The following is a 25,315-nucleotide window of genomic DNA, read 5'->3' as shown; positions in this document are numbered from 1 at the left end:
CAATCCCATCTCATCCAATCCTCACCAGTCAGCCTTCACCACCCTGTTTCTCAACACCTTCAAACTGGCTCTCCCTCACTCCCAATTTTTTAGGCCTCCTATATTTGCTCCACAGACCCCAATGCCACCTCTAGGAACAGCTGTTCTGTTTTCTTCTGACACCACATGACTCTGAGCAGGTTTGAGCTGCTCAGTGACCCAGGCTTCCACACTGCTCTGTCTTATGAAAACAGTGACGGAGTTTGGGCAATACTGGCTCAGAGCTGGATGGTGGAGATAGAGGGAAGAATGGGGGGGCACACTTGGGGTTGATGGGGTCCACCACTGGTCCTCAGGCCTTGCCGTGAAGAACATTGCTTTAGGTGAATAAGCAGCTTTATTGTGACTGTCGTAACATCTTATGCTCATGCTACATGCAGGGCCGCCGAGAGACTGGGCTGGGACAGGACAGGGCCCCCCCTCCACCCGCAGCCGGGCCCTCTCTCCACCCCCGGGCCCTCTGAACTAACCTTTAAACGCCTCCCTCACCTTCGCAGCAAGCAGCGGCAGACCTCTTCTTCCTTCCGTGCCCCACCCTCGTGGACGTTACGACAGGCGAGGGTGGGACACAGAAGGAAGAAGTGGCCTGCCGCTGCTTGCTTCGAAGGTGAGGGAGGTGCTTAAAGGTTAGTTCCAGGAGCAATTCGCGGGTGGGCTGGACTGCGGCAGCGGCGGCCCTGGCTACAAACCGGGGTTTATGATAGAGAATGAAGAGAGATGTAATATTAATATATTGTGTCCTTTGGAACATTGGTAGACCTCTAGCAACAACTGGGAAAGGTCATGGGCTGTAAACGCATTGAGGGCTATTTTATAATGGGCTGCATAGCTTAAGAGGCCAGGTAGGCGCCTCCAAAGGTATCATTTTATGAAGATGTAACTTTATAACATACTGTATGTAGCAGAAATCTCGCCTTGAACGCAGGAACAGACATGTTCACCTGCTCAAGAGCCAGTGAAACTGTTTGTGTGTAAAGATTACAAGTATGCATATCGATTTCAAGTATCTTATAGTAAGATTAGGTAATGAAGAAATGTCGGATTATCAGATTCACAATATATATAAGTAGTATACGTTGATAAACTTTAAGGTGCAGCTTTTATATAAATATTAATAATAAAGAGATTCAATGGATGAAAACAAAGGAGAAGGGAGGAATATGGGTCTGGTATGTGGTGAGATATTGAACAATTCTGTTGTATGTTTGATAGTTTGTATCTCTCTTTATATGTTCAATACAATGTTTAAGTTTATTACTATGGGAATGGGGAGGGGATTTGAAGGGAATGAAATTGTAAAATTCTGAACAATTTGAGTGTTTGTTGAATTAAATGTATCTTTGTTTGTTCAATAGAAACTTACAATCATGTGTGTACTTGTGAGCCCCTTCCCCCATGCTCCATCCAGATGGTATTCTTTGCTATGCCAACTGCAAAATATGCACTCTCTGGACAAGGTGTATATTTTAAGCCAGACTGTATATTATAAAAGGCCTTTGTCCCCAACATGTCCTTCTAGAGAACCTTCAGTGCCTTTATGGAGGGTGGTATAGGTTCTCCAAATTGCAGAGCATCCGTCACAGCTGAGTTTTTTTTTTTTTTTTTTTTTTTTTTTTTGGAATAAGCAACTATGTGGGACCCGTCGCTTGTTCATGTCTTCCTATCCCCTGTGTTTTTGCAGGTAACTTTAGTCGTGGCAGTATACCAGACCCTCAAGTCTATGTGTCCCTGATTGAAGCCAGGGCTGGTCCTAGTGAATTCTCTCCTTGTTTTACTGAACTTCAGAAGGACTTTGTCAAAATTAGCCCAACAAAACTGAAGAGTTTGATTCGCTTAGTGAAGCACTGGTACAAGCAGGTAGGCTTAGATCTCACCATACATAAAAGCTGGGACAAAACAGAAGGCAAAGAAAAGAGACATGGAGAGAGACAAGTGGAAGGAAAGAACAAGATATCTAGGGGGGAAGTTATCCAATTGGGCTACTGTTAAGATGGGTACTTTTACTGTTAACCCCAATTATTAGTAATTAGGTCTTATTGTATAAAACAGACCTGTGCTAAAATGGCATCAGTTGGTGGTAAAATAACCCATTTTAACAACCCACATTGATAACTTCCCCCTTAGTGTGAAGAGTTTCAGAGGTGATATTGTGATGTCATAATGTCTCTCCTCTTTTCACCAATGCCTAAGAGCCAGCCTCATCAGTGATGTCACAATGGTTTCAGTCTCTGTTAACCAGTTGATATTGTGATGTCATAACGCTTTATTCCACCAATTCCTGACCTCATCAGTGATATCACAATGGTTTGATTGTCTTATACTTGGCTCACGTTTATTATACATAGCAGTGATTTCAATTTCTAGAGACATTTATTTTTTTTTCTTTTAAGGGGGGGGGGGGGTGGAGACGTTTATCAGCATGGGTTACAGACCCAGTTCTTAGTAACTAGGTCTTGCTACATAAAACGACACCTCTGGTAAAAAAAAAAAAAAAACAGCAGCCCACATTGATAAGTCACCTCCTTAATTATGGAGAGATAATGGAGCACAGAGTAGAATCTATAAAGGAGGGTGTGAAGGAGAGAAATGGGCACAGAGGAAAAGATGGCAGCAGAGAAAAATACAGGTATAATGAGATTAGCATCAGGTTCTGCTGACGCCTATACATCATGCAATGATCTAATTTTTCTTTCACTAGTATGTTAAGAGCAAATACCCGGGGATACCCCTTCCCCATAAGTATGCTCTGGAGCTGCTCACCATCCATGTCTGGCAGAAGGACAGCAGAGACTTCAAGACTGAGGAAGGATTCTGTACATTTCTGAAGCTGCTCTCCAGGCCTCGAGACCTTTGCATCTACTGGACCAAGTACTACAACTTTCAGAACCCGGTGGTGAGCAACTTCCTGAAGGAGCAGCTGAAGAAGCCGGGGTAACAAGTCCTTGCTCACCTCTCTTGTAGACCATTATTGATTAATGGCTCATTACCTAGTATGTACACAGATCTGGGATTCATGTCTTAATTCCATAAGGGGGTGCCTAGATTTAGCCACTAAAAAAGCATCTTACTTTTCTTTATAGAATACTGCGTAGCTGGAAAGTGGTCATTTATGCGCATATAGTAACATAGTAAATGTCGGAAGATAAAGGCCTGCACAGTCCATCAGTCTGCCCATCCCAGTGGCCAGAGTTGATTAAATGGCTAGATTATCAGCATTTATACATGTTCTCATTGCCAAGCGGCTCTGTATAGAATTACCCTCTTACCCCCGGATTCTATATAAGGCGCAAATAATGCATGTTAAATTGTGCATGTGGCCAATTCATACATGCTACTCAATTGAGTAATGAGCCAATTAGCCATGATTTGCCGATAACGACCAATTATCAATAATTGGAATTTACGCGCATTTCTCTAGGCATATTCTAAAGAAAGATGTGCAAGCTAATGCACATAGCTGTAAAGGGAGTGCAGGCATGGGAGGAGTGTGGCTCAAATTTATGCAAGCTATAGAATTTGGGGGAACGTGCCTATATTTAGATGCGGATATTTACACCAGGTTTTCAGTGGTGTAAGTGGTCGCACCTGAATGTAGGCACGTTCGCTAGCCCTATGCACTATTCTGTACAATGCACCTAACTTTAGGCACATTACATAGAATAACACTATGTGCTTTCGGACACATCTAGATTTTAGAGGGTATTTATAGAATCGGGCCCTTAGTGCTGATGCACTCCTGCTTAACCCATTCTTTTCTGAGCACCTACTTATATTTACGCATAGTCCTGGGGAATTCTATAAGCACCTCCTGCGTGTGTAAAATGCTGCTTAACCTCTTGAGATTGCTTATAAAATTTACCCTCCCAACAGTGGCAAAATTCTGGGTAGGATTTTTAACTCCTGAAACCATTTTTTGTTTGCCAGTCTTTGAGAAGACTACCTTCCATCTTCACCCTGCAGCTGTCCCTATTTAACAAGGGCGAGATAGATCACCAATATCTCTCTCTCCAGGCCCATCATCCTTGATCCAGCAGATCCGACAGGAATCATGGGATTGGATACTTGCTGGGATCTGGTCGCAAAAGAAGCCGCTTTTTGTTTAACTCAGCCTTGCTGCAAGAACAGAGGGGGAGATCCACTGAGAGCTTGGGATGTACCGGTATGAAATGTTCTCAAGTTCACTAATTCAAAACTGATGGGGTCTTTAGCTAAAGCTTAGCTCGAGTTATCTACAACAGGGCCCATTTTACTCATATGGGCCCTGCTGCAGATAACTAGAGCTAAGCTTTAGTAAAAGACTCCCTGACATCCTTCACTTCCTCGTGTCCGACATCTTGTCACCTCAAAGCAAAAGTGTTGCATGTTCACTCGATGTGAAACAGTGAGAAATGAAGTTTAATGTGCTTATTTTCTATCACCAGTAATATCACATTTTAACATTTTTTTTTACTTGAGATACAGCCTTTCAGAAGTTACAATAGTTTCACATTTCAAGAAGATTTTTCTCATTTCATGCAAATATTGTACATATGACACTTACTTTCAGGAAACTATCTGTCCAATACACATGTATGTCTCAGGACAGAATAATGTCTTCACATTTCAGTACTTTGCATTGTCTCCTACAGCCAACACCACTACATAGTACTTTAAATATCACTGTTGTGCTATTCCCTGCAGTAAGTCTCTTGCCATCTCCCTATGAATTGAACTTTCAGATGATTCCTCACAAGATAGGCCTACAATGTTCCCAACAAATGTTGTGTTCAGTGTCCTCCTCACAAATCAGTCCTAGATCACTCCTGACAGATGGGGCCCTTAGGACGCCCCTCGGAACTCAGTTCCACAATGTCCCCGACAGATGGCTTGTTGTAGGACTCATTTCCTGTCCTCTACAGGTAGCACTTATATACTACCTTGTGCCTTGGAAAAGCTTTTTTACGTCATTCCGTCACTGACTCTTCTTAGAAGAAACTTGAAAAAATTATAAACTTCCCAAGTCAACACTTACAGATTGCAAAGGGAAAAGGAATGGCATAAAAGTAGATAGAAAAGTCCAATCACTAAAGACCAGTCAAACAAATTAAAAAAAGTTCCTCATTGAGTTGGATGTAATTAGATGAAAGTGAGCTCACCAGCCAATAATCTCTATATAATAATTGGTCACTCTGCCTCCCTGGATGGCTGGCTGGGTACGTAACAGCATGCAAATGAGCTGACATCAGCTCGCCTCCGGCGTTCCCTTCCCTCTGTGTCCCGCCCTCGCAAAAAGATGAAATGATGTCAGAGGAGGGCAGGACACTGAGAGGGAAGGCAAGAGAAAGCTGAAGGTGGCGTGAGCCGAGCCTGCTGCCGCTTTGACCTGAGGTAATGTGAATGGCTCAAAGGCAGGGTGGCAGGAAGGAGAAGAGGGCAGGGGAGAGGAGGGGAGGGGACAATCGCTGGACATTGATGGGAGAGGAGAATTGCAGGACATGGAGGGGAGGGCAGGGCAGAGAAGAATCGGTGGACATGGATGGGAGGGCAGAGGAAAATTGCTGGACATGGAGGGGAGGGCAGAATCATGGGACACGGAGGGGAGGGCAGGGCAGAGGAGAAATCGCTTAGATGAGAGCCTTCCTAGGGCCCATTTCATTTTTCACAAAACGGGCTTTGTTGCTTGACTATAATTGGCCTTATTTGGTATAGGGCAAGGCAAGGTAGCTTTTTATCCCAATTGCCATGGGGATAAAGTAATTATGGAAAACAAAGGTGGGTACAGGGAGGAGAGGCTGTAAAAAAACAAGGTGCGTGCAGGGAGGGGAGATGAAACAAAGGTGGATCATGGCTGTGGATGCAGGGAGGGGGCTGCATTAAAAAAAAAAAAGTGGATGGAGTGTGGGTGCGGGGAGAGGGCTGAAAAAACAGGTGGTGTAGGGCAGGGAAGCCCCACTACTGCAAGGATAAATTAATCATGGAAAACGAAGGTGGATAGTCATGTGGGTGCAGAGAGGGGGCTGAAACGAAAATGGATCATGGCTGTGGATGCAGGGAGGGGGCTGTATAAAGGTAGATTGAGTGCGTGTGCAGGGAAGGGGGCTGGTAAAAGGATCGTTGAGGGGAACATGCTGTAAAATCCCTAAAAGCGACCTATGAACTGACCAACTTCCGTAAACTACTAAAGACCCATCTCTTCGACAAGATATACCACAAAGACCAAAACATGTGAAACTCCCACATATATCCAGAAATGCTAATAATGCCTTCTGTTTTATTACTATCATGTATTCCATTACCATGCAACCCAAAATCCTTCTAACACCAAATGCTTACTCTCTGATGTATTGTAAGCCACATTGTGCCTGCAAAAAGGTGGGAAAATGTGGGATACAAATGCAATAAATAAATAAGATAAATGAAAGGGGAAAGGAAAAAGGAGAAATGCAGCCTATGGATAAAAGGGAATAGAAAGAAGAGGGGACATGCTGCTCACGGATGTTTGCTTTTTTGGAAATGTGCACGCCTTTTCTAATTTTGTATTTAGCACAGTACAGAAGAAAATGCATTTCTGTTACTTTACCAATTATTGCTTGTACATCAGAAGCAGAAAGCCTGCGAGGGAATCTGTGGGACCATTAGATCATAAAGGAGCAAAAGGGGCACTCGGGTAGGACAAGACCATAGCAGAGAGACTGAATGAATTATTTACTTCGGACTTTACGGAAGATCTACCAAAAATGGTTTTCAAGGGTGATTATGAGGAGGAACTGAAAAATCTCTGTGAACTTGGAAGACATACTGAGCCAAATCGACAATGGCAGACTAAAGAGTAGTAAATCACATGGACTGGATGGCATGCATCCAAGGGTACTGAAAGAACTCAAATGTGAAATTGCTGATCTACTGTTAGTAATCTGTAACCTGTGATTAAAATTATCGATAGTACCTGAAGGTTGGAGGGTGGCCAGTGTACGCTGATTTTTTTTAAAAAGGGGTTCCAGGGGTGATCCAGGAAATTACAGACCAGTAAGGCTGACTTCCGTGCCAGACAAGATAGTGGGAACTTTTATAAAGAATAAAATTATGGCGCACATGGACAAACATGGTTTAATGGGACAGAGTCAGCATGGGTTCAGTCAAGGGAAGTCTTGCCTCACCAATTTGCTTCATTTCTTTGAAGACGTAAATAAACATCTGGATAAAGGTAAGCTGGTTGATGTAGTGTATCTAGATTTTCAGAAAGCTTTTGACAAAGTTCCTCATGAGAGATTCCTGAGAAAATTGAGTCATGGGATAGGAGGCAATGTCCTTCTGTGGATTAGGAATTGGTTATTGGTCGGAAAACAGAGGGTAGGGTTAAATGGCCATTTAACTCAATGGAGGAGGGTGAATAGTGGAGTGCCGTAGGGATCTGTACTGGGACTAGCGCTATTTAACATATTTATAAATGATTTGGAACTCAGAACTTCAAGTGTTATCTTCAGTGAATAGCTCTTCTAATTTGTTGGATGTTTATTCTCCTAAATTATTAAGGAACGAACTTTCTCCATTTATTACTCAGATGGTCAATAAATCTTTGGCTGATGGGATTTATCTAGCGATAGTAAGACCTGAAAGGGAACTATAGGCCTATTTCATTTCTTCTTTTTTGTAGCGAAAATCCTGGAAACGTTGGTGTTATACCAACTCCAGCATTTTCTGGAGGAATTTCAACTTTTGGATGAATGCCAGTTTGGCTTTTGCTCTAAATTTTCAACACAGACTCTCCTGGTTACGGTATGTGACAATGTCGGGGCTGATTTTGATAAAGGACTGTAATCACCTGTTAAATTGGGATTACTAAGAGCAAGTCCCTGTAAGGAGTCATTGGGGGTGTGACTGGGAGATCCCTGGTTTGGAAATAAAATGGATAGAGAGTGTGCAGAGGAGGTGAAGTTGCCCTATAAAGGGGGAGGGGGTCAGTTTTTTTTTTTTTTTTCTGGGCCTTTTCTTTTGATTTAGTTTTGAGTTTGCTGCTGTGGGTCTTGGGTTGCCTGCAGGTTCCTGCCCAGTGACCCAAGAAGAAGGGGGACCCCATTAAACAAATAAGTGAATCCACTGGTTAAATTTAAGGAGAGTTGCTGTTAGAACAGTAATTATGAAGGAGAGCTCTGGGTGGGCAGTGGGGAGACCCAGCCCAGGAGCATGGGATCAGATCTTGGAGAGCCCATCCTATAGTCAGGGTGAGCCAGCGAGAGGATCATCCTGGGAACAGGTCAGGCCACGGGGGTATGAACCTGATATAGAGGGGAGAGCAGTCTTTGGAACACTGCCTTTTGGGGGACAGGCTCAGAGTGGGACTGTACAAAGTGTAAGTAGCCCCTGCTTGAGAGAACCTTGTAAGGGATACCCTAAAGAAGGAGACTACAGGAGTTCCGCTGGGGAAATACCAGAGGAAGGTTTATGTAAATACTGCACTATCTATTTTTATTTTTGTTACGTTTGTACCCTGCGCTTTCCCACTCATGGCAGGCTCAATGCGGCTTACATGGGGCAATGGAGGGTTAAGTGACTTGCCCAGAGTCACAAGGAGCTGCCTGTGCCTGAAGTGGGAATTGAACTCAGTTCCCCAGGACCAAAGTCCACCACCCTGACCACTAGGCCACTCCTCCACTGTTGCTACTATTTGAGATTCTACATGGAATGTTGCTATTCCACTAGCAACATTCCATGTTGAAGTCGGCCCTTGCACATCACCAATGTGGCCATGCAGGCATCTGCTTCTGTGAGTCTGACGTCCTGCACGTACGTGCAGGACGTCAGACTCACAGAAACAGAAGCCTGCACAGCCTTCTACATGGAATGTTGCTAGTGGAATAGCAACATCCCATGTAGAATCTCCAATAGTATCTATTTTATTTTATTTTTGTTACATTTGTACCCCGCGCTTTCCCATTCATGGCAGGCTCAATGTGGCAGGCAATAGAGGGTTAAGTGACTTGCCCAGAGTCACAAGGGGCTGCCTGTGCCGGGAATCAGTTCCTCAGGACCAAAGTCCACCACCCTAACCACTAGGCCACTCCTCCACTGTTGCTACTATTTGAGATTCTACATGGAATGTTGCTATTCCACTAGCAACATTCCATGTAGAAGTCGGCCCTTGAAGATCACCAACGTGGCCGCGCAGGCTTCTGCTTCTGTGAGTCTGACGTCCTGCACGTACGTGCAGGACGTCAGACTCGCAGAAACAGAAGCCTGCGCAGCCTTCTACATGGAATGTTGCTAGCGGAATAGCAACATTCCATGTAGAATCTCCAAAATCTCCAATAGTATCTATTTTATTTTATTTTATTTTTGTTACATTTGTACCCCGCGCTTTCCCATTCATGGCAGGCTCAATGTGGCAGGCAATAGAGGGTTAAGTGACTTGCCCAGAGTCACAAGGGGCTGCCTGTGCCGGGAATCAGTTCCTCAGGACCAAAGTCCACCACCCTAACCACTAGGCCACTCCTCCACTGTTGCTACTATTTGAGATTCTACATGGAATGTTGCTATTCCACTAGCAACATTCCATGTAGAAGTCGGCCCTTGAAGATCACCAACGTGGCCGCGCAGGCTTCTGCTTCTGTGAGTCTGACGTCCTGCACGTACGTGCAGGACGTCAGACTCACAGAAACAGAAGCCTGCACAGCCTTCTACATGGAATGTTGCTAGTGGAATAGCAACATCCCATGTAGAATCTCCAATAGTAGCAACATTCCATGTAGAATCTCCAATAGTATCTATGTTGTTTTTGTTACATTTGTACCCCGCGCTTTCCCACTCATGGCAGGCTCAATGCGGCTTACATGGGGCAATGGAGGGTTAAGTGACTTGCCCAGAGTCACAGGGAGCTGCCTGTGCCTGAAGTGGGAATCAAACTCAGTTGCTCAGGACCAAAGTCCACCACCCTAACCACTAGGCCACTCCTCCACTGTTGCTACTATTTGAGATTCTACGTGGAATGTTGCTATTCCACTAGCAGCATTCCATGTACAAGTCGGCCCTTGCAGATCACCGCGCAGGCTTCTGCTTCTGTGAGTCTGACGTCCTGCACGTACGTGCAGGACGTCAGACTCACAGAAACAGAAGCCTGCGCAGCCTTCTACATGGAATGTTGCTAGTGGAATAGCAACATTCCATGTAGAATCTCCAATAGTATCTATGTTGTTTTTGTTACATTTGTACCCTGTGCTTTCCCACTCGTGGCAGGCTCAAAGTGGCTTACATGGGGCAATGGAGGGTTAAGTGACTTGCCCAGAGTCACAAGGAGCTGCCTGTGCCTGAAGTAGGAATTGAACTCAGTTCCTCAGGACCAAAGTCCACCACCCTAACCACTAGGCCACTCCTCCACTGATGAAGAGTTCATGCAGTTGGATGTTCCTGATGAAGTTGAAGAATAAACTGTTTGAGTTTACGCTGCCGCCTGGTCATTTGGACTAACAGGTATACAGTTGTTTCCCCGCAGACAGCCAAGTCTAACCGCTGGCTCTGTTTCCTACAGAGATTTGGACCTTAACTTTGGGTTTCCTGGAGGAGAGGAGGGTGGTTCCACTTGCTGGCGCTTCTTTCTCCAGGTGGAGGCATTGCGCACCAAGTGAGAGAGAGTGAGGGTCCGATGGAGTTTGCCCTTTGCAGAGGCTCCAGCCCACTCGGACCCCAGACCCAGAAGTACCCAGGCAGAGGGTGTTATATAAAATTATGAGCCACCGCTGGAATGGAAAGGGTGTGAAAAATGATACCTTGTTGCATGCTGGCATTTGAAAGAGCTGGAAAAGTACTTTAACTGTGGCAGAGACTGGCATCAAGCGAATGAGCTACCTTTGTGGATTAGAAATATCAGAGGGTCTGTCACTTAGGCCTGGGATTTACGAATTGATTACCAGTACCAGAGAGACTGTTGGAACCAGCCCAGTAAAAATTCAGAATTCCCGCCCGCGTTAACAGACGCAGAAAGGACGCCAAAACTGTGAGTAGGTAAAAGGCAGGAAAATCTCGCTGAGTCGGTGTAGCAGCAATCCCTGTGCCTCCCAGGGAGGAGGGAGCGTGTTCGAAATAGCACGTAGCCCAGTCTCTGGGAGCAAACTGTTATTGGACGGGAGAGTGGGTGATGTCACTCGTATACTCTGGAAGGGTGGAGGAGAAGCACATGGGTTGAATGGGCAAGATGGCTAGTGATCCGCGATGGGAGCTAAATTGGAAGTGACCATAGCTGACGAAAAGCTGTGGGGAGGTTTGTATGTGGCTGCTGTGAAGCATAGGGAGAACCCATGCTGCTCCCATGGTTGTGTGGTGAGTGCAAGCCCAAGTTAATGGCTCCAGAGCCCCCAGAGGACAATAAGCAAGAGAGCTCAGATGGAGAGGAGGAGTCGGGAGAGGTGACTCAGCCCCTGAGAGCTGAACACAGACTGGCCCCAGATAACACTACATAGTAACATAGTAAAGACCTGTCAAAGACCTGTCTGCCCAACAAGATAAACTAACCTTACATGGTATGTGATAATTTATGTGTACCAGAGTTTGATTTGTCCTTGCCTTCTCAGGGCACAGGCCGTAGAAGTCTGCCCAGCACTCTTCTTGTACTAAGTTCTGAAGCTAATGTCGAAGCCCCTTAAAATTTACACAGCTGCCTGGATGTCTCACTGCCATCTGAAACTAAACATGACCAAGACTGAGCTTCTTATCTTTCTCCCTAAACCAACCTGTCCTCTTCCCCATTCTCTATTTCTGTGGATAACACTCTATTCCTCCCTGTCTCATCAGCTTGTAATATTGGGGTCATCTTAGACTCCTCTCTCTCCTTCTCTGCACATATTCAGCAGACTGCTAAAACCTGTCGTTTCTTTCTTTATAATATCACCAAAATTCGCCTTTCTGAGCACACTACCAGAACCCTCGTCCACGCTCTTATCACCTCTCGCTTAGACTATTGCAACTTGCTTCTCACAGGTCTCCCACTTAGCCATCAATCTGTTCAAAATTCTGATGCACGACTTATGAGCATAGCGACACTGGTGGAATATATTAGCCCTCTCCTCAAGTCACTTACTGGCTCCCTATCCGTTTCCGCATACAGTTCAAACTCCTCTTATTGACTTACAAGTGCATTCACTCTGCAGCTCCTCAGTACCTCTCCAGTCTCATCTCTCCCTACATTCCTCCCTGGGAACTCCATTCACTGGGTAAATCTCTTACTGCACCCTTCTCCTCCACCGCTAACTCCAGACTCTGTTCCTTTTATCTTGCTGCACCATATGCCTGGAATAGACTTCCTGAGCCCATGGCCGGTCTTAGCAAGTGCGGGGCCCTGTGCAGACCAATTTGGTGGGGCCCCGCCCCCGCTCCACCCTATTATTAAATTTTTAGAACATTTTTTATTTATGAAATTTCAAATAAAGACAAATGAAGCTAAATTTGTTCAGAAAAACTGATTGAAATAATAAGCACAATGCTATCATGAAACCCCCGCTCCCCAGAAATTATTCAGTTCATTCAAGTCCACTACAATTAGTAGTTCCAATTCTCATAACCCTGGGGGGGTCAGAGGTGCAGACACACAATCTCTCCACTGCAAAACACTATACACAAACTTGTGCAAAAACACACTCATAACCTTACCAAACCATAACAGCACTAATTCCAAGGACAGGACGAGCTACAACCTTATGCAAGGAAAGGCAGCGCTATAATTACACCAGGCTCTAAAACACCAATACACTACCTCGTGAAAAAAAAACAAAACAAAAAGGGCTGCAAATAGTACACAGTAGCAGAATACTGCACCTTGATCACACATGAAAAACACATGACACAAGGAACTAGAAATCAAAAAATATGAAGGCAAAATACTGAACTGGAAAGTTAACTCAAGAAGTCAGACTCAGCATGCAGCAATACCAGAAAAATTGCAACTTACATGCAAAATATCACAGATGCACATTTCCAAAAGCTGACATATTCCAATTAATAAATTCTGAATAAAATACTTTTTTCTACCTTTGTTGTCTGATGATTTAGTTTTTCTATTCGCTTTGGTCCCAGTGTCTTCTGTTTTATGCAGTGTCTTCTTTCCATTTGATATTTTTTCTCTCACCATGTCCACCATCCTCCAGTGTCCTGTCTACCATTCTCCCTTCCCCTCCATCCATGTGCATCTCCTTCCTTTTGTCTTTCCTTCCCTCCATTCCATATCCAGCAATTCTCCTCTCTCCCCTGCCCTCCCATCCATGTCCATCGATGCTCCTCTCTCCCCTTCCCTCCCGCTCCCATGTCCACCTGCCCCCCTCCATGCCTTCACCAATTTTCTCTCATGTGCCCTCTGTGCCTTTACCCATTCTCTCATGTGACCCCATGCCTTCACCCATTCTCTCTCTTATGTGGCCCCCCTGTGTCTTCACCCATTCTCTCTCATTTAACCTCCCCATCCCTCCAGTGCCTTCACCCATTCTTTTTAATATGCCATGCCTTATCTTGCCTCCCCCACCCACCCACCCACTTGGTGTGGCATCTCTCCCTCTCCTCCCAGACCGCCAGCAACTCTCTCTCCCTTCCCCAAGTTCCCCTCTTCTCTTTTTTTAAAGTTACATTTGTACCCCACGCTTTCCCACTCAGATCTTCAAGTATTTAAATTTTACCTCCGTTGCAGGCAGTGTCAGTGAAACGCTGTCTGACGTCCCACCAGCCTTCCCTTGCTCGTTCGTTCTCAGTGCCCCGCCTTCTTCTGACTTCATTTCCTTGGGGGCGGGACTCCGAGAACGAACGAATGAGCGAAGAGAAGGCTGGTGGGACGTCAGCGTTTTCACTGATGCTGCCTGCAATGGAGGTAACTTGGTAGTAAGGTAAATTTAAATAGCGCTGGGAATCGGGAGCGAAGGAGGCTAACGAGGTGTGCCGCGCAGGGCCCCCTTAAGCGTGAGGCCCTGTGCGGCCACCTCGGCCTAAGACCGGCCCTGCCTGAGCCGGTACGTCAAGCTCCATCTTTGGCCGTCTTCAAATCCAAGCTAAAAGCCCCACCTTTTTGGTGCTGCTTTTAACTCCTAACCCTTATTCACTTGTTCAGAACCCTTATTTTATCATCCTCACTTTAATATTCCCTTATCTCTTATTTGTCCTGTTTGTCCTAATTAGATTGTAAGCTCTGTCGAGCAGGGACTGTCTCTTCATGTTCAAGTGTACAGCACTGCGGACGTCTAGCAGCACTTTAGGAATGATAAGTAGTAGTAGTCTTTGGGATTCCGGAATCTTTCTATTATTTGGGTTCCGGAATCTTGCTACTCTTTGGGACTTTGCACAGAATCTTGCTACTCTTTGGGATTCCAGAATCTTGCTACTCTTTGGGATTCCACACAGAATCTTGCTGCTCTTTGGGATTCCGGAATCTTGCTACTCTTTGTCCTTATCTCTTATTTGTCCTGTTTGTCTGTCCTAATTAGATTGTAAGCTCTGTCGAGCAGGGACTGTCTCTTCATGTTCAAGTGTACAGCGGTACGTACGTCTAGTAGCACTATAGAAATGCTAAGTAGTAGTAGTAATATATGTTGTCGGGTTTTCTCAGAGTTTTGATTCAGGGCCCTCTCTGGACTACACTTCAAATATTTGCTCCCATAGCTCTCCCAAGCATGACTCTGAACTGTAAAAAACTGGCCCTCTTTCTTTCTCTGGAACATTTCACCCTTCCATCTCCCAGGACTTGTTCCACCCATCAAGATGGGTCTCCTTAAGGGGCTTCTTCTTTGTTCTTTGCAAGCAACCTTTCTTTCAGGGTCCAATGTGCTCTCCTCAGCTTAAGAAAATTTGTTTTAATTACCATCTTTTATAGTTTTAACAGTTCTCTGGTCTTATTTTCCTGTCTGCAGCTTTCCAGTTCTCATACACTGATGTCTTTGGAGTGTTTACGGCCTTCATATTCATCAGAACAGGTAAGAAAAGATGTATCTCTTTGTAATAGATTTTCACTTCCTTTACCTCGTAATGCATATTCATAGGGACTGAGTAGTGTGTCTGACCTAAGAGTCAATCTCACATTAAATAAGACCAGAGAACAGTAAAACTGAAGGGGAATTGGTGTGAGGGATGCAACAGTTGGTAGAAACCTGAGAGGAGTGAGCCCAACCACTAGACAGCCCTCCAAAAGAATGGTGGAGCCCGAGATCAGGGTCCGATCACAATAGGGGGCAGAGAGACTGTGGAACTTATGCTGCTGGCTCGCTGGGTGAATGGAGGGTCATCTGGAGGTGTGTGCACCCAGGGAATCTGGGCATAGGAGAGAACCCTAGTCAGTGAGAGTCATGTTAACTTCGTTGGGTGTAGCCAGATCTGGAGGGATGCAACTGGGGATCGGAGTTTTCCCAGTGGTTTGATCAGCAGATCATACAATCTGTCCAGAAGCATATGGAGGAGGGGACTCGGCCCAGGTATGCTGGAATGTCTTTCTTTTCATCCTGTGACTGACTGAGTGGAGCTTGGTGAGCCAGACAAAAACCCCAAGTAGTGCAGCAGATGAGTTGCACTGGGCTGAGTTGGATTCTAATGACTGGTTGGACTAGTGTCTTTGTTTCATTAAACCACGTTGAGTTTGTAGAACTGAGTTGGAGTTTCTGAACTGATATTGAATTATGGGGAACAAGAGGACAAAATAATGATGTTTTGGAAGGGTTTGCTGGATATGAATGGAGGAGAGGAGAATTGCTGGATATGAATGGAGGGGGAGAGGGGGGGAACGCACCACCTGTTAAAAAAAAAAAAAAAAAAAAAGTCAACACCCCCAATCATTTTGAAAAGTTGGCTCCTATGAACACATTCAAATCCATGTTGAGATAGCCGTATGGTTTTCTGGTTACATTTTCAAAGGCCTCAAGAAAGAAACGTGTCTTGCCCAGATACATTTGTCTGGCAAGGACAGCTATGTGCTGTTTATCTCTTGGATTCTTAAACAACCACATATATTTTGTATTTTAAGGTGATGGTGTGACATGTTTTGGATGATGTATACAATACTTAAATTTCTATGGTGTGTATGTTTGGTAAAGGCTTTTTCAGTCTCATCATTTTTACAGCCGGTCTCCATAAAATCATAGATGATGACCAGATTTACTTTATGGGGCGGAAACAACAGGTTATCAATAATTGTCACTTGCATCAAATCCATAAAATGTATAAACGGGTAATGGTTTGACAATTCTTCATACATAGGTTGCAATAGGTGTAACACCATACAATTTGATCTGGTTTCACACTGAGTGTATGATTGGCGTGTTCTAGCAATTTGTAACAAAGAAACTTTTACCACTATGGGAGCCCCCCTCCCCCCGCCTGTGATGCACAAGAAGGGATGGTGCAAGCGCTCATCAAACTCATCAGTAGCCATAGCAAATATGCAAATTCACGTCCGCCTCAGTGGCGTAGCCACAGGTGGGCCTGGGTAGGCAGGGGCCCGCCCAACTAGGGCTCAGACCCATTTAGCAGTAGCTGGTGGGGATCCCAAGCTCCGGTAGCGGAAGACTTCTCCCTGATGGTAACGAAAACACTACTCTCCATGATACCGGCACCTGCACGTGTTCAGTTTTCAGCACATGCCTGCTGCAGACTGCCAAGGTGGAAAGAAGTGGACAGAGAGGGAAACTGTGCGGCAGGGGAGGGAGGGAACCGCTGACCTCGCTACCGCTCCCCCCCCAAGGTAGCTGCTACCGCCCCCCACCCCCAGAGTCGCCACCACCCCCCTTCACCCGGCCCGGGCCCTCTCTTCGTTATTCAACTTACAGCAGCGCTGAAACAGCAGCAAGCAGCTCAGCTTCAGCTCCCGTCGGCCTTCCTTCCCTGCCTGTGCCCCGCCCTCGCCGACGTGACGTCACACGAGGGCGAGGCACAGGCAGTGAAGGAAGGCCAATGGGAGCTGCTGCTTGCTGCTGTTTTGGCACTGCTGTAAGTTGAATAACGAAGAGAGGGCCTGGGCCGGGTGAAGGGGGGGCGGGGCGACTCCGGGGTGGGGGGGCGGTAGCGGCTACCTTGGGGGGGGAGGGGACATGGGAGGTCTCAGAAGGAGGGGGGCCTTGGAGCTGGGAGGGCTGGACTGAAGGGGGCCTTCCAGCTGGTTGGGAAGAAGGCACGGGGGGGGGAGGGGGCAGGGAGCCTTGGAACTGGGAGGGAGGGCAGGGGGGCCCTTACAGTTGTGAGGAAATGGGGCCCCTTACAGTTGTGAGGGAGAGCAGGGGGCCTTGGAACTGGGAGGGAGGGAAGGGGGCCTTGGGAGCTGGGGGGGAGGACTGGAGCCTTGGAGCTACTTCAATGAGAAAATTATAAAACTACATACTATGATACCCAGCAGCACTATTGAATATGTAAACCTTGAATGCCTAGACCCAATACTACTACTTAACATTTCTAGAGCGCTACCAGGGTTACGCAGCGCTGTACAATTTAACAAAGAGAGACAGTCCCTGCTCAAAGAGCTTACAATCTAATAGACAAGTGAACGGTCGGTCCGATAGGGGCAGTCAAATTGGGGCAGTCTGGATTCACTGAACGGTAAGGGTTAGGTGCCGAACGCAGCATTGAAGAGGTGGGCTTTAAGCAAAGACTTGAAGACGGGCAGGGAGGGGGCTTGGCGTAAGGGTTCAGGAAGGTTGTTCCAAGCATAGGGTGAGGCGAGGCAGAATGAGCGGAGCCTGGAGTTGGCTGTGGTGGAGAAGGGTACTGAGAGGAGGGATTTATCCTGTGAACGGAGGTTACGGGCGGGAACGTAAGGGGAGATGAGGGTAGAAAGATAGTGAGGGGCAGCAGACTGAGTGCATTTGTAGGTAAGAAGGAGAAGCTTGAATTGAATGCGGTATCTGATCGGAAGCCAGTGAATACATGGGGAATATCCAGCAGACCGATCATGGAGCAACTTTGACTCACTATCGATTGAAAACATCTCTCAATCACTCAAAAGATACGCCATGTCACAGTGCAAATTAGACATCTGTCCTAGCAATCTTATAAGATCTGCCCCTCAACAATTGATAACAGACCTCACGAGACACCTAAACTACATGTTACAAAATGGTCTCTTCCCAAAGGATAAAGGAAATATTCTACTTACTCCACTACCTAAGGACGCAAAGAAAAGCACAAACGACTTAACCAACCCAGTAGCATCCATCCCACTGATAACCAAACTTATGGAAGGCGTAGTGACAAAACAACTCAATAACCACCTAAATAAACACTCAATTCTACACGAATCTCAATCAGGATTTCGATCGAACTATAGCACAGAAACAGTACTAGTAACTTTAATGAACAAATTTAAACAAACAATTGCAACTGGCAATAACATACTTCTCCTCCAATTTGACATGTCCAGTGCCTTCGACATGGTCCACCATGGAATATTATTACACAGCCTGGAATACTTTGGAGTTGGAGGTAACGTGCTTAAATGGTTTAGAGGATTCCTGACAACAAGATCATACCAAGTAACAACTAACGCAGAGACATCAACCCCATGGATACCTGAATGCGGAGTTCCCCAAGGATCCCCCCCTCTCACCAACCCTCTTTAACCTAATGATGATACCCCTAGCCAAACTATTAGATAATCAAAATCTCAATTCATACATATATGCAGATGAAGTCACGATTTACATCCCGTTCAAACAAGACCTAAAGGAAATCACAAATGAAATCAATCAAAGCTTCCAAATCATGCACTCCTGGGCGGATGCATTTCAACTAAAACTCAACGCAGAAAAAACACAATGTCTCATTCTCACCTCACAACACAACACAAATAACTTCACCTCCATAACCACCCCTAACTTCTCCCTCCCCATCTCAAACAGTCTGAAAATTCTGGGAGTTACCATTGAACTAAGAAAATGTTCCACTCCATGTGGAAACTCAAAAGAGTAAAACCTTTCTTCCCAAGGGCCATCTTTCGAAACCTGGGACAATCAATGGTATTAAGTCACCTGGACTATTGCAATGCACTCTACGCTGGATGTAAAGAACAAACCATCAAGAAACTTCAAACAGCCCAAAACACCGCAGCCAGACTTATATTTGGCAAAACAAAATATGAAAGTGCAAAACCCTTAAGAAAGAAACTACACTGGCTCCCACTTAAAGAACGCATCATGTTCAAGATATGCACGATTGTTCATAAAATCATTTACGGAGATGCCCCGACTTACATGCTGGACCTCGTGGACCTACCACCCAGAAATGCTAAAAGATCGTCCCGCACCTTTCTTAACCTACACTTCCCCAGCTGTAAAGGATTGAAATACAAACTAGCACACGCGACCAGCTTCTCCTACATGAGTACGCAATTATGGAATGCACTCCCCATTCACTTGAAAATGATCAAAGAATTAATTAACTTCCGCAAATCTCTGACAACCTATCTCTTTAACAAGGCCTACCACGAGAACCCTTAACTATAACACAACACCTCTCCAATGTATCTCTCTATAACTGCTTGACCAGATCCTCTTGTCTTCTTTGACTTCTTCGTAACACCAATTGTATTCTTTACCCTGGTATTGCAATGCCATAACAGTTCATTGTAAGCCACATTGAGCCTGTAAAAAGGTGGGAAAATGTGGGATACAAGCGCAATAAATAAAATAACAGAGCCAGATCCAATGCTGTAACGTGTTTCAGAGATGTGTTTAGCAGACAATACAAATTTTCAAGCTTGCAGACCTGCCAAGTCTCCTGCTTTTAGTGAGAGCCTCACACTTTTGAGGGTCATCCCCCCCCCCCCCCCACTCCTGCTGAGTGACCTCCCTGTCCAGCAACAACAGAAAATGCCTTCATAAAACGGGATCAGCAGCAGCAGATGAGGTTTGATAAAGGCGTTTCCTGCTGCCGCTGAATGGGGAGGTTACTTCTTTTGCTGCTGGTCAGGGATGCAGCTATGGGCAGGGTGGGCCATAAATCTCCCACTGAGTGGGTTGGCCCCCTTGTCAGCTCTGACCAATACATTTTCTGAATCTAAGACCACAAATCCATGTTCCTTACAAACCTTTACTTATCAGTGACTAAGTTGGACCTATAGGATTACAAATTTCAGTTCAACAGAAACAAATGTACTTTGGTAGTAGTAATGCTCTGGAATTTTTAAGTGGGTAGCTTTAAATGGTTCCTATTGACCAGATACCTTACCATGGCTGTCAGCCTGTGAATGTTCTTCCACATTACTATGTTATAGATTGTCTGGGAAGGAAAATGGACACTTTTCTCTAAAGGTGCACCTATATTTAGGCTCCTAGAAAGCACTATAGGAAGGGGATCCCTGATAGTATGGACAACTGGGAGATTCCCTCACCTGTGGTCTCTTTCTTTTTCAGCCATCATCTCTTAAGCTTGTGATCATTCAAGATGACCAGGTCCTGCTTAGTGTGTTTGTTAGACCCAACACTAAAATCCAGCAGGTCAAAGAGAGAATCCAGTCGGAAATGGGTATTTCCATTGACACCATGAGCCTCTTTCGCGAAGACCAGGAACTGATGAGTCACTACACACTGGCACAATATGGCATCTTCTCCGGGACCATTCTCAAGCTAAAAACCCAAGGATCCTATTGTACGATACTGTGAGAGTCCCATTCATCTCTCATCGTCTTCTTTCCCACCTCCTCTTCCCTCCCTACTACAACAATTGAAGGGCAGAAATGATAGAGCCTAAAGGGTGATAGTCCCGTCTTTCAGGGCACCGGATTCATTAGCTTTTCACCCTTGCTGTACATATGGGACAGTACATGGCGCCCAATTTTGGGCACTGAAAAAAATGAGCGCTAAGCATTATTTTCTAGATGGCGCTCCGAGTTGGGCATCATTTACAAAATAGTGCTTAGTGCTGGGCTCTACGCCCGGTTTTGGGCGTGAGGATTTATTGCCAAGTGAAACCTGATGTAAATCCTTGTGCCCAAATTTAGATGCGAAGCCCCCAAATTTTGTAATACTGCACGCATCTTTAACGTCCCTGACCCGCCTATGCCCCTCCCGTGGTCACACCCCCTTTTCAGTTGCACGCCAAAAAATTGACATGCCGCATCTTCATAGAATAACGTCTAGCAAGATGCTCGAGTAAATTCAAGTTGGTGCCAATAATTGATCGTTACTGTCCGATTATTACCATTAATTGGCTCGTTACTCAAATGGCCTGCATAAATTGAGCGTGCGACCAAATCTGTGTGCGCAATTTACAGCACCATTTATAGAATTTGAGGGATAACTCCTACAATTCTTTTTCAATAAAGTTTTTTAAATATTTATAACAATCTCCCAACGTAGTAGAGCTTAATTGACAAGGACAGACAGAGATGTTATCAAATATTAATATGTGATAGGGTGTGATGTGGTCATAGCACATTTCTGCAAAAACTGCAATGGCTGCTGGTACCCTACAGGGCCAAATTTAAAACTCTTATCTAAGAATTTGAAGCCCTTAGACAAATGGACAAAGTGTATAAGAATAAGTTAGCCCTCTACTCACCTATGAGGCCTCTAAGGTCTTCTTAAGGAACATCACTATCTATATACTCTTGTCCATGTCTGTCTTAAAGGTAGTCTTCTATTGGTCCACAACAGGGGCGTAGCCAGACCTTGACGGGAGGGGGGACCACAGCCCAAGATGGGGGGACATTTTGGCCCACCACCCCACTGCCGCCCTCCCACCACCACTTTTGCCTCCCCACCACCCCTGGAAGGTACCTTGGCTGGCAGGGGTCCCCAGCCCCCGCCAGATAAAGCGTTTGTCTCGTGCTGGTCTCACATTGCCTGGCGCCCTGTCCTGTTTTTCAGCACCGTGTATGCTCATTAAAATGAGCGTGCACGGTGCTGAAAATCAGGACAGGGTGCCACGCAATGTAACACCAGCACGGGACAAATGCCTTAGCTGGTGTGGGTTGGAGATCCCCACCAGCCAAACCAGGGGCCCTGGAGTCAATTTGTGGGGCCCAGGCCCCTGTGGCCCCCCCCCATAGCTATGCCACTGGTCCACAGCAGCAGCAATGCCCATATGCTGCCTGCTCCGAAGCTTTTTCTCTGAACCGTCCTCCTCATGTGGAAACTCAAAGTGACGTCAGAGGGGGCAGGATCGATCAGAGGGAAAGCTTTGGAGCAGGCCACAGGCAGCATATGTGCATCACTGCCATGACCCGGGAGCAATAGAGGACTAGCTTTAAGGTAGACCCGGAGTGGGGGTTGAGAGAGAGGGAATAAAGGCTGAACCCTAGGTGGGGGAAGGGGCGTGAATAGAAAGATGCTGGACCGGACATTGGGAGGGGAGCGGGAGGAAGAGAGAGATGTACTAGACAATGGGAGGGGGTGAAGGAGAGAGGAGGAGAGATTTTTGGAGAGAGAGAGAGAGGAAATGGACCTGGGAATAGAGGGACGGGAGGGAAGAGAGAGGGAAAGATATTAGACCTGGGGGCAGGAGGGAGGGATATATTAATTCTTTAATCATGTTATTAAAAGCTTTTTAAATCAAAATGCAACCCTAATCTGACCTACACTGTCCCCCCTCCCCCCCCCCCCTCCGGCTGCTTATGAAGACGCTTTATTTTATTGTATTGATATTGTGATTATCATAGTTGCGTTATATGAATGCTACTTCTTATGTGAATCATTTCTATTCTGTTGCCATATATCATATTTCTGCTATGCAAATATTCTACTGTGCAGTTTTAACATGTATCATCATATCATATATTATATCATGCCATCAGGAGCATCCCGAGCCAGAATCATGCCCTGTGTGAAATGCCCACTAGTACCTTTGCCCCCACCCCCAGTGTCACAGCCACTGCAGTGGAGACAACAGACAGGGAGTGATTTTTGCACCCAGGGTGGCCACACTGCCCGCTCAGCCCTTGGGACGGCCCTGCGTGTGATTGCTATTGCTAAGATTAATTTGTCTATGTCCAAGTTTACCTCATTGATTGTATTTTATGCTTTACATTTGATTATCTGATTATTGCTATACTAAATCCAAGTTGTTTATATTTAGAAATACCTGTGTACACCGCCTTGGGTGAATCTCTTTGTAGAAGTGATAATCACAATAAATAAAATATATACACCCCACTCATGTGTTCAAATAAAATAAATTTAGGAACAGCATCAGTTCTGGGCATTTTTCCTCTAAGCAGAGAAAACAAAAGGAGTTGTTCCACTTTCACCATATAAACAGTATCAACTGAGCAAGAAAAATATGGGCAATATATATATATTTTGTTTGTTTGTTTGTTTTTTTAATTAAAGAATCTGTTTAGTGAATTTCCGAACTGTAGAAATGGCAAAAGTAACAAAGTCATACAACAGGGTATCAGTATGCATTAAAGACAATCATGAATCCCCCTTCCCCCCAACCCCAAAGAAGCTCCCCCCCCCCCCCCAGAATCCATAAGCAGTCATAAAGATAAACAAACACAAAAACAACCCAGGGCTTGACTTTTATGACTCCAAGTCTTCAAAGATTGAACCCCCAACCCCAAGCCCCACAGTAGACTAACTAGGAAGGTATTCTCACATCATCTTGACAAGAGTTTAGAACTTGGCTCCGTGCAGTAGCAAACATGGAAAAGAAATATGGTTCCCAGATGGATAACAATTGTTTTCATCGCTTAGGATGGCATTTTACTCCGTAAGATTTATGTCCTGAAGGGGTATCACACATTATAAGATACACTATAGAGCCTGCTGGACTATGGTTGGGTGCAAAGCCTTTGCTGCCACAAAGATGTCCATGTTCCTTGTTTTGCCCTGTTCATAGTTTAGACACTTCAGGTTGTAAACTGGATCTTCGTGTGTAGCCACCACTTGGACGTCCGTTTCTCATGGAGTTTAGAACAGGCTGAGAAATGCATGTCCATAGGTGATGTACAGCCTTGGACGTCCATATTCTGAGTTGGGCGTCCTTTCTAAAATGCTCTTTCACATTACTGTTATGGATTGTCTGGGTAGGAAAAAGGGCCCTTCTCTAAAGGAGCACCTCGATTTAGGCTTCTAGAAAGCACTATCTGAAGCCTGTTCTATACTGAAAAGTAGAAGCCTACTTATGTTATATAATACTAATGTAACTGGGTATATTGGCGCTTGTGTATTTAGACAGGAGCAATTATTGTTTATCATTTATTTGTTTACTATTCCGTCACTTATTGCATAGCAGCCAGAACGGTTTACTCGTCAAAAAGTACAATAACATACAATGTAGTTTCAGCTAGGAAACCCATTATATGATAGGTCAACACAGACAGAACTTCCATACCAGTGGCGTAGCTACGTGGGGCCACAGGGGCCTGGGCCCCCGTAGATTTGGCCCTGGACCCCCATGCCGATGACCCTCTTGACCCGCCACCAAGCTGCCCTCGCCTACCTTTGTTGGCGGGGGACCCCAGCCCCCGCCAGCCGAGGTCTTCCCGCGCAAGGCTTCATTCTGACTGTTTCTGATGTCCTGCACGTTGTACGTGCAGGACGTCAGAAACAGTCAGAACGAAGCCTTGCATGGGAAGATGAGGACCTCGGCTGGCGGGGGTTAGGAACCCCACCAGCAAAGGTAGGTGACGGCGGCGGCGGGGGAAGGTTGGTGGCGGGAGGGGGGGTTGAGAGGGTCGGCGGTGTTTATTTACACCTTATATGTGTGTAAACAAAGAAACTGACACCTATTATAAAGAAGAATAATCAAAAAACTTTTATTTTTTCAACTGTCCTCCCTTGGACAGAGGCAGCATGAGAACATCACACTGGAAGCAAAGTATACTTACAAAATATATTTTTAGCAGTAATACAGAGATATATGCTTGCTTTGCTTTGCTTTGCTTAAGATACATATATTCTCCTCAGTTTAAATACACTTACATTCGTGCTGCACCCAATACCTGTACGTCAGCAACCCTTTTCTTTGAAGCCTGTTCTCACATTTCTTATCTACAAATGTCTGCAGCATTCCTTCTGCCCCAGCACAGACTGTCTCTGCTTCACACCAGGCTGCTCAAGGTTGATTCTATGACTCCCTTATTATTTTCACAGGTTTGTGACTCATATCTCTTGTGCCTTAATGCTTGCATTCCACTGACCATAGGAACTTTCTTTTTTCCTCATTATATTCAACAGCGGCGGGGGGGGGGGTAGTCAAAGTTATTGGTGGTGGTGGCGGCGGCGGGGGGGGGGATTGGCAATGGCGGGGGGTGTCAGCAATGGCGGGGGAGGTCGGCAGCGCCGGGGGGGGGGCTAAAATGTGCCCCCTCACCTCGGGCTCTGGACCCCCCTCCCGCCGAAGTCTGGCTACGCCC

General features: G+C 45.6%; 1 protein-coding gene across 1 annotated transcript in view; it reads left to right on the top strand.

The window, feature by feature from the left end:
- The window catches only part of LOC115479913 (2'-5'-oligoadenylate synthase 3-like), a 68,306-nt gene extending 46,523 nt beyond the window's left edge, over positions 1-21,783 (top strand). The window contains exons 9-13 of the mRNA XM_030218238.1: positions 1,721-1,896; positions 2,738-2,970; positions 4,051-4,198; positions 14,892-14,954; positions 20,370-21,783. Of these exons, the coding sequence (XP_030074098.1) occupies positions 1,721-1,896; positions 2,738-2,970; positions 4,051-4,198; positions 14,892-14,954; positions 20,370-20,618 (869 nt within the window). The 3' untranslated portion in view covers positions 20,619-21,783. The remainder of the gene's footprint in view (positions 1-1,720; positions 1,897-2,737; positions 2,971-4,050; positions 4,199-14,891; positions 14,955-20,369) is intronic.
- Positions 21,784-25,315: the final 3,532 nt, after the last annotated feature.

Source organism: Microcaecilia unicolor, chromosome 11, assembly GCF_901765095.1.
Source record: "Microcaecilia unicolor chromosome 11, aMicUni1.1, whole genome shotgun sequence".
In the NCBI taxonomy this organism is placed as follows: Eukaryota; Metazoa; Chordata; class Amphibia; order Gymnophiona; family Siphonopidae; genus Microcaecilia; species Microcaecilia unicolor.
The sequence above is the reverse complement of the archived record's forward strand: the minus strand, read 5'-3'. Positions and strand labels throughout refer to the sequence as shown.